The following is a 12,601-nucleotide window of genomic DNA, read 5'->3' as shown; positions in this document are numbered from 1 at the left end:
CCACGCTCTCTTGCTATATTATAATAATTATAAATATATACAATCCCAAAATAATACAATAATTAATATAATACAAACGCATTGCGCGCAATCGCATAACGTATGCAACAATTATCGATATACAACGTATTGATATTACGCATGTTACTAATACATAAAACGTAACATAAAAAATAAAAATACTAACAATAGCACTTAGACTGTAAGATTCTTCGTTTTCCAAGAATATTGTTCAGATCTGCGTATATATATATATGTATATGGAACTGTACTCGCATCATGTTATAATCTTCATATCTGATTTAGTGCGACATACATTATAATATATAATAAAATATATAGCTATCGGTAGATAAGATAATAAAAGCTTAATACATTAAAATATAATTTTTTGTTAACAATTTACAATTTTATGAAAAAATTCTGTGAATATTCATTTTTTATAAATTTTCTTTATATACGGTATATAAGAATAATATAAAAGGCGTCGTTGTTTAAAAAATTGTAGTTTTATAAATATTTCTTGAATTTTGCAATAGTCATGTTTACTTTTAAATGTCTGCTCCTCGGATTCAAATCTACATTCTAATTAGAATGTGATAATGCTAAGTATAAAATGGAAGATCAAAAATGCTTGAAATTTTCAATTTTCTAGCACTTGATATGAACTAGTAAGTTTTATTAGGAAAATTTTGTGACGTGTATCGTGTAGATGATTTTGAATTTATATTAAAGAAGGTGCGGACTCTTTGGCTCTTTGTTACTTTTCCATACAGCTGTAAACTATAATCAACCGCCTCTGTTACAGTCGAATCTCCACATTCCTAATATCTCCGTATTCTTAGTATCTCTTTCTGCATTGTTTTCTTTTATTATTTCATATTTGTTACCTGTATTCATATGTAACCATATATGTAATCATGTGGAGTAAAAGACCCGACGATTTAATTCTTTGCACATGCATATTAAAGTAAGATCCGAGAGAAAGTGTTAAGAATATGAAGTTTGGTCCCGACATGTTAAGAATACAGAGATTCGACTGTATATATTATTAATTAGGTAATTATTGAGCCAATCGTTTTAGAGGATCCAACTTTAGTAGCCAATATTTGCAGTATTGGCTCTTAAAATATAAAAGATATAAAATAAAGCTCATTTGCTGGATAAGCCATTTCAATTAATCAGTTATATATCATTGATTGCAAAAACTGTTTCTTTTTTTTTGTTTGGTATGTACTATATATGCAACAGAAAGAAGAAAACTCAGATTAAAGTAACAGGTTCTTTTTTCCGGAATATTAAAAGTTTTTGGACTAGTAATGTGTGGTAGTCTGTATATATTATTTTATATAGATTATTTCAATATGTGAGATTATTTTTAAAAAATTTGAAAAAATAAGATTCTCGGTCTACTGCGCTCTTTACCCTATCTATTCTATAATATACGTATATCGTATAACGTAATGCTTTTATCTCATCATAAGATTCTCCCCTTGCACTGCGTGAATTGTAGTATAACTGTGTACATCTCATTGTCAGTTAAAAATAATTTTATGCATCTTTCGATTTGTATGGCAGTGTCTCAGAGTTTATCTGTGCTCGGCTTGCCATATATTTTTCTCATTAATGTTTTCTGCGTATTACAACGAGATAACTAGATACGATTCAGTGAAATCTCCGGCCTACAATCTACAATCAATCAATCAAGATAAAAGAAACTGAAAACTCTCGTCAAATTATAAAATTCTGTGTCGAGTTGTCACGTAGATGTTAAATATCACGTTAAACGTATCGTTCTTGAAATTTCGTAAGATTGTTACGATCGCTCGAAATTGCCTTGGAAAATCTCTCACTTTCGCGAAGGTGTCATTACCGATTCTTATTATCGTCATTATCGGTGGTTTTCTGATCGACTTTTTCTGCTTTGGAACCTTCGGTGAATCCCTCGCTCTTTATCGGACAGTTCAAACTTTTGAGAAAGTTTCCCAGATGTGCAGCGGCTATGGGATTGTTCGCCCATTCAGTTGAAGGAAAAACTGCTAGCAAACTTTTTTGCATCAATTGTTTCGCGATTTCACTTGCTTCCGATTTGTTGTTGGCAAACTTATTCTTGTCGTTAGTAGCGGTCGAATCGTCGACGGGGTTGTCGTCTGGATTCACAGTCGATTCCGAGGCTTTTGCCGTGTCCGGCGACGTCTGGACGTCCATCGGCATTTCCCGATCCGTTAAGGTTGAACCCTTGCTCGTCGTCCCCGAATTCTCTACTGTGATCGAACTGGAATCCGGACTATCTGGCGATTTGCTGCACATCACCTCAGAGCTGATGCTCTTTGTCTGACCAGGCGTCACGGTGTTACTTTCGTTCGAATCATTACTGTTGATATTAGTATCACTGTTGTTAGCACTATCTTCATTCCTCACGTTTATACCACCATTGCCACCTGGAGGCGGTGACGGTGAAGCCGTTGACGATACGATATTAGGACTCATTGCTTCGCGATGTTGTTGCTCCTGCAGCTGCTGTTGCACCGAATTATCAGTATTGATCGTTTCGTTCCTGGACTCGACATTCAAATCTCTAATTGTTTCATTGGTGACTCGATCATTATTCTTCACGCATTCGTTTCGCGACAAGAACCTATTATTTGTGCTTTCGACACTCAAGGAGTATCTCTTTTGGACATGACAAGTTTCATCCGTGGTTTCGTTGTTACGAAGAGCTAGAGACTTGGTCGGGTCAACCGGGACTGTTCGGTTGATACTGTTTGTGGATTTTTCGATGGGTTGTTGCTTGTTAATAGGAACCGCTAAAGGTGCCACGGAAGATCTCGCGGGCTTAATGGGTGCACACTGTGCGGCCAGGTGACTTTTCCCCGGTATGCTACTAATATTGGAATTAGTGTTGTCACCGCTTCCAATCGCGGATATCGTTCCACTTTCTGTAGCAGATCGCGGTGGTAATCTCAACCGTGCTGTATCCATCTGCTGAAACTGCTGAAGATTCGGCGCCTGTTGAAGAGCGTAGATAGGTAGGCTCGGGAAGATATTTGAGAAATCCGAACTTGATCGGTTGATGCTACCGAAAGACGGTGCATAGACAGGTGTACGCGATGGCGATGGCGATGGTGGTAACGGGCAATCGTTGACGCGATGAGCGGCGGGTGTCAGAGAGCCCGGTGGTGCTCGGTAATATCTATGACCACCCATGAGCGTCACTACTTGACCTTGGTCGGAGATACCTCCCGGTTGCATACTATCTCTACCTGCTGTAACTTTATTAGTTTTATTAAGTTTCGGCACCGGCTGTGGAATTCTCAGAGGATGTATGTCCATCTTTCTATTGCCTCCGCTCAAGTCCAGAATATCCCTAGATGATTCGTGTTCTTTTTTCCGTTTGGCAGCTAATGTCGTCGTACGTTGTTGATTCGCTGTCTCACCCCGATCGGTCATCACCGTGGACATCGTCTGCTTTGTCACCGGCGCTGCTGTTGCCGTTGATTTAGCTTTCGACGGAGTAGTTGGCATTTTGATTTGCCCAGTCTTCAGAGCTTTCCACACGCGTGGATCGACTGAACGGTCGTTCAGCGTGATATTGGGGTTTACTTTGCCCAACACGGCCTTCCGACTATTGTCGTTGGAGTCGTTAGGTTCGACGAATTGTCCGGAAGATCCTGGAGATTTAGGCGAGGTCAGTGTTATGCTCAAACTCGCCGGAATATTCAAACCGTAGTTATAGCCCAGCAAATCTCTAGTGTCGTTCGAAAGCAATGGACCAGTCGATGCTTTAGTATTATTCACGTTGGACACGCGGCTCGACCCGGCATCGTAATCTCCTACCGTATTGATCGCTCTGGAACTTATAGGAACTACATGCTCTGTGGAAGAAGTACGCGATAGCTTATTAACAGCAGAATTATATGAGGAATTTTGTTTCTTGTTAATTTCTTGTCTCTGCACAACCTGTGATGTTTTTCGACGCTTGAGATCAGCAATCGGTACACCCGGAGGACACTTCCTCTTGACTGCTCCAGCTGGAACAATTGGCGGATCGCTGGAGAAGGTGTACACATCTGCTTTGGCAGCATGATTGCTGCTCGCGATGTTCATGCTGTTTGGACTCGTTCCTGAATTACCCGCGTGTCCATCTGCGTCGTCGGTTTTGTGTGTGTATGTTCGTGAGTTGGCAGGTATTCCAGAAACGCGTTTTGTAATTATATTTGTCGTGGTGGTATTATTATTCGCGTTCGAGCCGGTGTTTTCAATGTTATTCTTCTTCTTGACTTCGTCAGAGTCTCTCTTAGAAGATTCTTCCATCTTCGGTATCGCATTATTTTTTTGAAAAGATTTAACGGTGCTCATCCCAACGTTAATGTCTCGAACGGGAGATTTCAGCTTGCTATCGTCCATTGATGGTTCTCTAGCGGTCAATTGAAAACCCTGTAGAAATTGTTTCTTGTCCTGCTGCTCCGCCGGTTTTTTCAATACGGTTTTTGGCATTGTAACGCTGGTAGTGGGAGAGGTTTTCTCAGGTGTTGAAGATCGATCCACGAAGGTTACTTTACGCCGTTGTTTTTCTTGTTTATTCGGCAATGTCGGACTAGTCGTGGTAAGTTTGTCCTTGTCCTGTTGCTGTTGCACTTGCTGGATCATTAACGCACTCGACGGCTGCGCCGTGTTTTTCTCCATTTGGCCGCAACGCAACAGAATATTGCTGATGACTTTTGGTTTTTTCGCGCTACTATTCTGCGGCGGCGAACACTGCTTCAACGTTATCTTTACACCATTAGAATTCACGACACTAAATTCGGGATTAGGACTCGTAGGGCTCTTGACGTCTGTTACGGCAGCAGTGGGCGGACTTTTCATTACCTCGTATCTTCCGTCCGGATTCTTCAGTATCTTAATTGGACTCTTTATCTGCTTGTTCGAATCGTTACATGTCGTCGAAAGGGACGTGTTTGTTCCTGATGGGAGAGATGCATTCGTTGTTGTGGTTAGCGTTCTTGTGACGTTTGTCGTTAACGTCGACGACGTTGCGGACGTAGTCGTCCTTGACACCGTCGTTTCGTCTGCTTCGTCTTTCTCGATTATTGTCATTTGCTTGCGATTCACGGGCGATATTATCCCGTCATTGGCAATCTTGTTTAAATCTTTTGCCGATACTGTCGTCTCAACATTGTCGCTCGCAGGTTTAATCTCTAATCTAGAAGTTTCCAAATGGTTAACGGATTTACTCTCTAGATTGCTGTCGTTATGCGCCTCCTTCGGTGGCAAGCAGTCCCGAGCTCCGAGTCCCGGAGTCGATGGTCTTTGATGCAACGGTGCTTCGAGTCTTTGTTCCTCTTGTGCCACTCGATAGAAAAACCTCATCGGTGCAATCTGCGAGAAATTTAAGTAGAAAAATTATTTTATATGTATAAAAAAATATTAATTATAGAACAATATAGTTATAACAGACACGTGCTACAAGAATATAATCTAGTTTATAATGCTTGTTGTCAACATTGACCAAATTTAATCTACTAATTATTTCGCGAAAATCGAAAAGATAGATATCTGAATAACAAATTAATGAGATGATACGAACCCTTTTCCACGCATAGATATAAGCGACGTCCATGAGAGTCCAATTTTCGGGAAGTGTCGCGCGTCGATGACAAATCTCGATGGTATATCTCGTTACGTCAACGCTGTATTTCATCGCTATAAATTTCTTCAGGTGTGCCACACTTACTAGAGCCGGACACTTTAGATACCTTCTGCTATCAATATTACCGTTGCAATTACCGTTATTATCGTTATTACTGTTGGCATTATTCGAGTTGTTTGTATCCATGTCGCTGGTACTCAATATAGTCAACGGATCTGCTCCCGGCGGTAAATACTCCAAACTCAAACTCACTTGATCCTCTGGATTAAATATTAAACGTCCGCTTACATCCTCGCCGCGTTGCTCCGGCGTTGCCGAGTTGGCTAATTATTTAAAAATTAAGATTTAATATATTTAGAATGTCGTTTACAATCTAAGCGTAAACCGCCTTGAAACGAATTGACCAATTACCATGTTCGGGATGCTTCTTGTAAAATTCTCTCCTTTTCAGCATTTCTTTGTGGTATAACCCGGGCACCAATTTATATACGATCTCTTGTAACGTCTTGTCAGCTCTGCAAAGAGATCGTGGTCTTAAATAACATTCAAATATAATAATTTAATCGTCCATTATTATTATTACTATATAATAAAAGTACAAATAAATAACGTAAGTTGCCGTACAAATGATCAAAAAACTATGATCGTACTTGATATTCGGCTTCGCCTTGTTGATCGCATGTTTGCACGATGGACAGTGTGCTGCAGTACTGAGATACTTCAAGATGCAACTTCTACAAACTGAATGAACAAAATACAGCATATTAATCATCGCCGTTAATCAAATAGAAAAATTCTGAGCAAATCTCGATTTTACTTACAGGAGTGTAAACACTCTACTACGGTTGTGGCATCTATAAGGTAGCCCCGGCATAGTAGACACATTAGATGTGGATTAATATCACATAAGAGTGTCCTTTTGCCGATACCAGCCATTTCTTCCTCGTACAAATGAATCGTAAAACACAAAATCTGTAAAGATAAACGCAATTATTTAAAATATTTAAATATACGCAATTTCTTAATTCTAGCTAGACTTTCATGTAACAGGAAAATAATGTGTACATCGATAGCGTCAATAAAAGGTATAACTTGCGCAAAGGATTATTCGTCCGTTACAATTACTGATTACACGTAAAAAGAAAAAGTCGAATATATTATTAAATAAATAACGTACGAAACTACATAAATCAATATTATACATTGCATATAATATTTTTTTGAGAAATGGATAAAATACAGCATCGTAATATTGCATCAACTGAAAACGATGAGAAACATGGTCTCTCTCGTTGGCATTCGTGTCGGAATATTTTCTCGGTGCTCCGAAAATGTTGGAAATCTTCCCTGCAACAGCTGTATTCGCAACTCAGGTTTTGATACATCATTATGTGCCTAGCTGAATTTTCCGAAGGTTTCTCATTTCTCAGGTGGCTCAGGTAGCTATTGCTATACTAATCCCGTTGTCCCCGTTGTTGCTCGGCATCACCAATCCCCCCCGCTCAAGCCCGCCTGTATACACGGTACGCGGCACTATACGGGTAGGTACGCGTGTTCCCTATTCCCTATTCCCGTCTCTGTTTAAAATCGTCCTTTCCATGCTTTTTCCGCTCACGGCGCTCGACGGCCCGACGCCGACGGCGCGGTTAAACCGCCAAACGTCCCTTGCATCGCGGTGTACATTTGCGTGCGTCTGTGTGTACGCCCGTCGAATATACCTGACGGTATTGATCGAATATCGCGGTATTTTGCGGCCCGACGATAAGCTCGACTCACCTAGTTATCGCATAACATTCGTTGGTTACGCCAAGAATTTCGATCTTTCTCTTTCTTCTCTTTCAATGGCATACAAGTTGAAAGTTGCGTACCGTCGTACTGACGAGTGCTGACGAGCAACACGCGCGTCATCGCGTAAACGCGAACACGTGTGTCGTGTATCGTGCGTCGCCAAAGAGAACAGATTCCGCCATTTACATTACATCGAGACGCGTCTTTTTGTTGTAGCTTGTAGCGTCGCGTCCCATATCTTCATCCTTTTCCCGTTTCCATTTATGAAAATAACTGACTTATTATTGTTAGTCTAATTGTAAAAGTAAATTGCATCTGCTATCGCAGATAACTAACTATGATTGGAGGATGCGTATGGTTTACGTTTTACGTTTACGGGACTAAAGAGAGATCAAGGCATGTAAATAGCATCGCAAGAAAACGGCACGAGTTCTTCGGCATTTTCGGCAAGGAATGGAATAATTCGTCCGATTATCGATTTATCTTTATACGACGACGTTTTATCCCAGTCGTTTTATCGTTAATTAACCGAATTACCCGAATTACCGTGCTCCCGAAGAGTGTCTTGGGTATATATCGCGTTCTGCGCGATCTCTAGTACGATCCTACGTCTATTTATACCGAACTGCTCCAAGAGAAGACGAGCAAAATTCTCACCACGGCAAACGAAGCGCGGGAATGCGAAAGCGCAGACTGACTCCGAAACTGAATATATATACATCTCAAGTAATATCTCAGATAATATTAATAACATGTCATAATAGGCAATGCATAATACAAATAATAAAAAGCACAGAGAATGTTTTTAGTTTTCGCATAGATTAATCCCGTAATCCGTGAGAAATTTTGTAAATGGTAAAAGAGAGAGAGCGAGAGAGATATGACACGCGATTATCTTTACACGCATAAATTACTTTCATAAACATTTGTTAAAGCCGAGAGGCACAGTTCGAGGATTAAAGAATCTATCGCATCTTTTACCATCTCTTATTCGTTGTACGTTATAATCTTTATATTTTCGATAGCGATATTATATTTTAAATTTTGTGATCACGTCGAGTATCATAAAACATATCTGAATACATTTAAAAATGATACTGATAAACATCATTCTGGATATTCTGGATTTGGGAAATGATTGCGAGTGAAAATTGTCCAAGTATACAGTTGCGACATAGTACAGTTTCATCGACGCCACAGCATTTCAGCTCCTTGTCGTAATAAAACTAAGCTACACGTAATTCTCGGTAAAAGAATCATCTCGAAATTCGCCACGTCCGCGTAACGCGTAACGCGATAAACGAAGGGAAAAGACACACACGTGCTTCGGAAATTAGCGCGTGCTAGGAGCATCTCCCGCTCCCGCATCTCCGTGTCATCTCCACAACGCGTTGCGCCGCACAAAAAAACGAACGCAAAAGCGAACGCTGAAGGCGGCCTTTGTGTTCTTCTCAAAGCATTGGATAATGCTCAAAGTAACGAGGCGTTTTTTTTCCTTCTTTCTATCTGTCCTGTCGCGTGACACTGCCCTATAATACTAATCAATTAATGAATGACGAATTCTATCGATGCGACGAACCCCGCGGCTTCGTCTTTATTTTTTAATAGCTTTCCCATATCGAATTCTTGTTTCTTATCGGAGTAAACATTTCATCTTGATATTTTCAACGATATTTTATTATTTTTATCATCGCTACGTGACAATGTTCAGAATTAGTTTAGGCGAATTAGACGAGAGAAAGCAATGAGATTCGCATAAAGAAATGCAACGTAATGAGCAATTCTCAGTTTTAATTCGTTTAATTCGCGCGTTAGAAGAAAGGATCACAAATCGCTCGTGAAGCATCGTCTCGGCATTAGGCGGCCCGTGGTACTAACATTTGCGAAAAGTATGGGGCGTCCGACGACCCTCCTTATCCTAGAAGCCAAACCAACGTTCGCAATCACCTAGCGACACCAAAGAGACAGAGGCCACGAAAAACGGACGTCGAGGGGAGCAATTTGTGTGTGTGTGTATGTGTGTGTGTAACTTTCCCTTATTAACGACGGGAAGAAAAGATTTTCCCATAGCAACAATTCGTGATCGTAAACGAGAGATCGATCGAATATATTTGAGGATCGTCTTCGTGACGTGGTTTAATAGATCAGGCATCCATCGAATGGATACCGTGAGTTTTGTTTGTACTGCAGAATTGCAGATATTAATAATAAGACATGACAGATACAGCAATCAAGTAACTGTAATTAAGCAAGTTGCTCGTCGACATAGAGACGAGCGAGTCGTATTCTTGCGGATACAAACGTACAAACGTGTTTAAAATTTTTTCTATATAAATTGTCTCCTAAGATTTTGAAATAAGGATTTTATGATAAACTACGATGACCTTGAGGTAATTTTATTTTTGTTTAAACATTCAACAATTTATCTGCAAGTTTTCTTACAACTCTTAAACTTGGCTAATACAAAGTAATTTTAAAAATGTTCCCTAAAATTGCTTTATTTTTGGAAAATACAAATCTTATGGTTCCTCAAGAGCTATTTTGTTGTCCGAATTATAAGAAATCACAATGAAACATTTTTACATGAAAATAATTCATTTATTAATATATATTATATCCTCGAAATAAGAAATTAGCTTTTACTTTACTTTCTGCAGTTATTCGCGTACAACTGATAATCCCATAAGGGGCAGAATGTTAAGCAAAGTTTCTAAAACCTGTTTACTGGATCTAGAATCTTAATCAAGTTTGCTATTTTACTCGCATTAATAATAGAAATGTATTCGCTGAATACATCCAACTTGGGGAAATTTTTCGGGAATTCTTATCGAGTACTTTTCTATCGAATTAGAATTAAGTATTAGAAAATGCAAGTTATATCTAATCACGTCTCTGATGACGTGATGGACCTGATGGTCAATTACGCATTAATAATAACGCATCACACCAGCGATGCTTATTCCAGTCCAGGTTCCAGGGTTGTCTACCGAACCGCGACCCGCGACCGCGACGAGTGAATCTCGTGCGATTTCGTCCAAGACGAGGCAACGAGAACGAGAGGCGGAATGAGAAAATGCGTAAATACGAGGATATGCGTCGGAAAGAGAAGGGTGGCCGCCGGCCGGTGGAGGAGAAGCTGGGATGCGCGCGCGTATGTGTGTGTGTGTGTGTGTGTGTATGCGTGAAAAAAGAGAGAAGAGAGAAGAGAGAAGGGAGAAGGAAAGAGATACAGAGAGAAAGGAGAATACAACAGAAAACAGACCAAGAGAACACCGTTCGTACGTTCGTCCGGTCTGTGATCCGTACTCCGTCCGTCTGCCCGTCCCGTTGCTCCATCTCCCGGCAGTCCCGGCACAAACGCAAATGCTCTCTCTGTATTGTGCGATTGCACCGTCAACCGGCGGCGCATCGCGCATGTGTGAGTGCAGGCTACGACTCTGCTTTGTGACTTTGTGTGCGCGTGCACGTGTACGTGTACATGTATGTGACGCGCGTGAGTCCAGGGTGTATCGATATACATACTTACTTACGTGCGAGCACGCGAGAATGTGAGCCTAATACCAGCGGAGGCAGCGGAGGCAAGGAAGAACGCTACGTGCTCCCAGCGCACGGGTGAATCTACGCGCGCTCGCGTGCGCGCGCGGATCAACGGCGACGCGTTTTTCGTTTCGTGCGACACAATGATGTCGACAACTCCACAACGTACGTACGAAGCGCTACAGTCGACGCGACGGTCAGAAACGATGTCTCGGCTTCTCGGACTCTTCCTACGTTTTCTCTCTCTCTCTCTCTCTCTGTTTCTCTCTCTCTCTCTTTCTCTCTCTCTCTCTCTCTCTCTCTCTTTCTCTTTGTCCCTCTCGTTCCCCCCACCCCCTTTAGCGGTCTCTCTTTGTGCAGGGTGGCCAGCCTATGATGTCGCGTGGTACGGCGCGATCTCGCCGTTCGCCGAGCGCGTCATTCTCGAGCCAACCGACCGCGATCCGGCCAATGTCCCATGTTCGCGCCGGTTCGCGCGTCGTCGGCGTCGCGAGGCGACCGTCTTGAAAATATGAAAATAACGACGAGAGACGCTGGCTAGAGCGGCTTCTCGAATATGAGGAAATTGCGGACACAGGGCGGTCACGAAGTTACGGCTGCCGATGGGCAGCGCCGCGCGGCGCGCTTGCCAACTAACGGCACGACCCGCAGCCACGAACACGAACTCTCTCAACTGCTCTCAACTCAACGCGCGACGACGACAGGCGAGAACTGAGGAAGGAGCGCGCGCAACAGTACGTTCCACCGACGGCGTCTCATACCGGACTAAATGGGAGTGGAGTGGAGCGGAGCGGGAGATGCCCTTTTCCCCTCTTTCCCCCATCCTTTCCGACCCTTCTGATCCGCTCTCCCCCTACCCTACCCATCCATTCGTCCGCTCGCGCTCGCTCTCTTGCTATGGCTCTCTTCTCTCGCTCGTCTCTCTTGTCCTTCTTCGCGACCCTCGCGTCCGACGCGACCAGCTCTCTATCTCTACATTCTCTACCGATTCTACCGAGTGCCGCCGGTTCGTTTGGCTCGTCTCTCTTTTTCTCTCTCTCTCTCTCTCTCTCTCCTCTTATTCTCTCTCTTCTTATTCTCTCTCTCCTCTCCTCTTCTCGTCATCCCTCGTCGTCGTGCGGCGTGCGGGTGCTGGCTCGTTCCCCCTTCATTTTTCTCCCACTACCTCTAGTTGTACCTCCTCGCTTGCCCTTCCTTCTCCCTGCTCCTCTCTCTTTGACCGGATAGTACATACGTATGTTGTACCTCGCACTAACACAGCGACGTTGAATTGCCCCTCTCGCCGCTTACGGTGGCACCGAGTCCCCTTCCCGCGTTGGTCGTTCTCAGCTGGGGTTACAACTACAGGACTATCAACTCCCTTTCCCTCCCCCCTTCGATCCCTTCGTCCTTTTGGTCCCGTCCGCCCCGTCCGCCTCGCTCGTCTCGCTCGTCTCGTTCGTTTCGCGTTCGCCCTCTGTCGCGCAGATTTCTCTCGGCTCTACCGTTTCTCTTTCCCTCTTCACTGCGATGAGCCGTGAGCTTACGAAGGGAGGGTATAGCCCTTGTCTTCCCCTTTTTTTCGTCTTTTTATCTCCTTCGCTTTCCCTTTCTCCTCTCCCTTTTCTTCTTCGTGGAAGCTTCTTT

General features: G+C 42.5%; 1 protein-coding gene across 6 annotated transcripts; it reads right to left on the bottom strand.

The window, feature by feature from the left end:
* Positions 1-482: 482 nt before the first annotated feature.
* Positions 483-11,220, bottom strand: LOC112455377 (mucin-17-like). Of its 6 annotated transcripts, none has more exons than XM_025017261.1 (7): positions 10,961-11,220; positions 7,427-7,683; positions 6,472-6,622; positions 6,301-6,391; positions 6,062-6,165; positions 5,588-5,973; positions 483-5,379 (listed from the first exon to the last, which is right to left on the bottom strand). In XM_025017261.1, the coding sequence occupies exons 3-7, from the start codon at positions 6,584-6,586 to the stop codon at positions 1,870-1,872; spliced, it is 4,206 nt and encodes a 1,401-aa protein (XP_024873029.1). In that variant the 5' UTR covers positions 6,587-6,622; positions 7,427-7,683; positions 10,961-11,220; the 3' UTR covers positions 483-1,869. The 6 variants fall into 6 exon arrangements, with proteins under 6 accessions (XP_024873029.1, XP_024873030.1, XP_024873031.1 ...); XM_025017262.1 differs by having other exon boundaries at positions 7,427-7,711; positions 10,969-11,220; XM_025017263.1 differs by having other exon boundaries at positions 10,969-11,220.
* Positions 11,221-12,601: the final 1,381 nt, after the last annotated feature.

This window comes from Temnothorax curvispinosus, unplaced genomic scaffold (genome assembly GCF_003070985.1).
Source record: "Temnothorax curvispinosus isolate PA1 unplaced genomic scaffold, ASM307098v1 QBEX01006032.1, whole genome shotgun sequence".
In the NCBI taxonomy this organism is placed as follows: Eukaryota; Metazoa; Arthropoda; class Insecta; order Hymenoptera; family Formicidae; genus Temnothorax; species Temnothorax curvispinosus.
The sequence above is the reverse complement of the archived record's forward strand: the minus strand, read 5'-3'. Positions and strand labels throughout refer to the sequence as shown.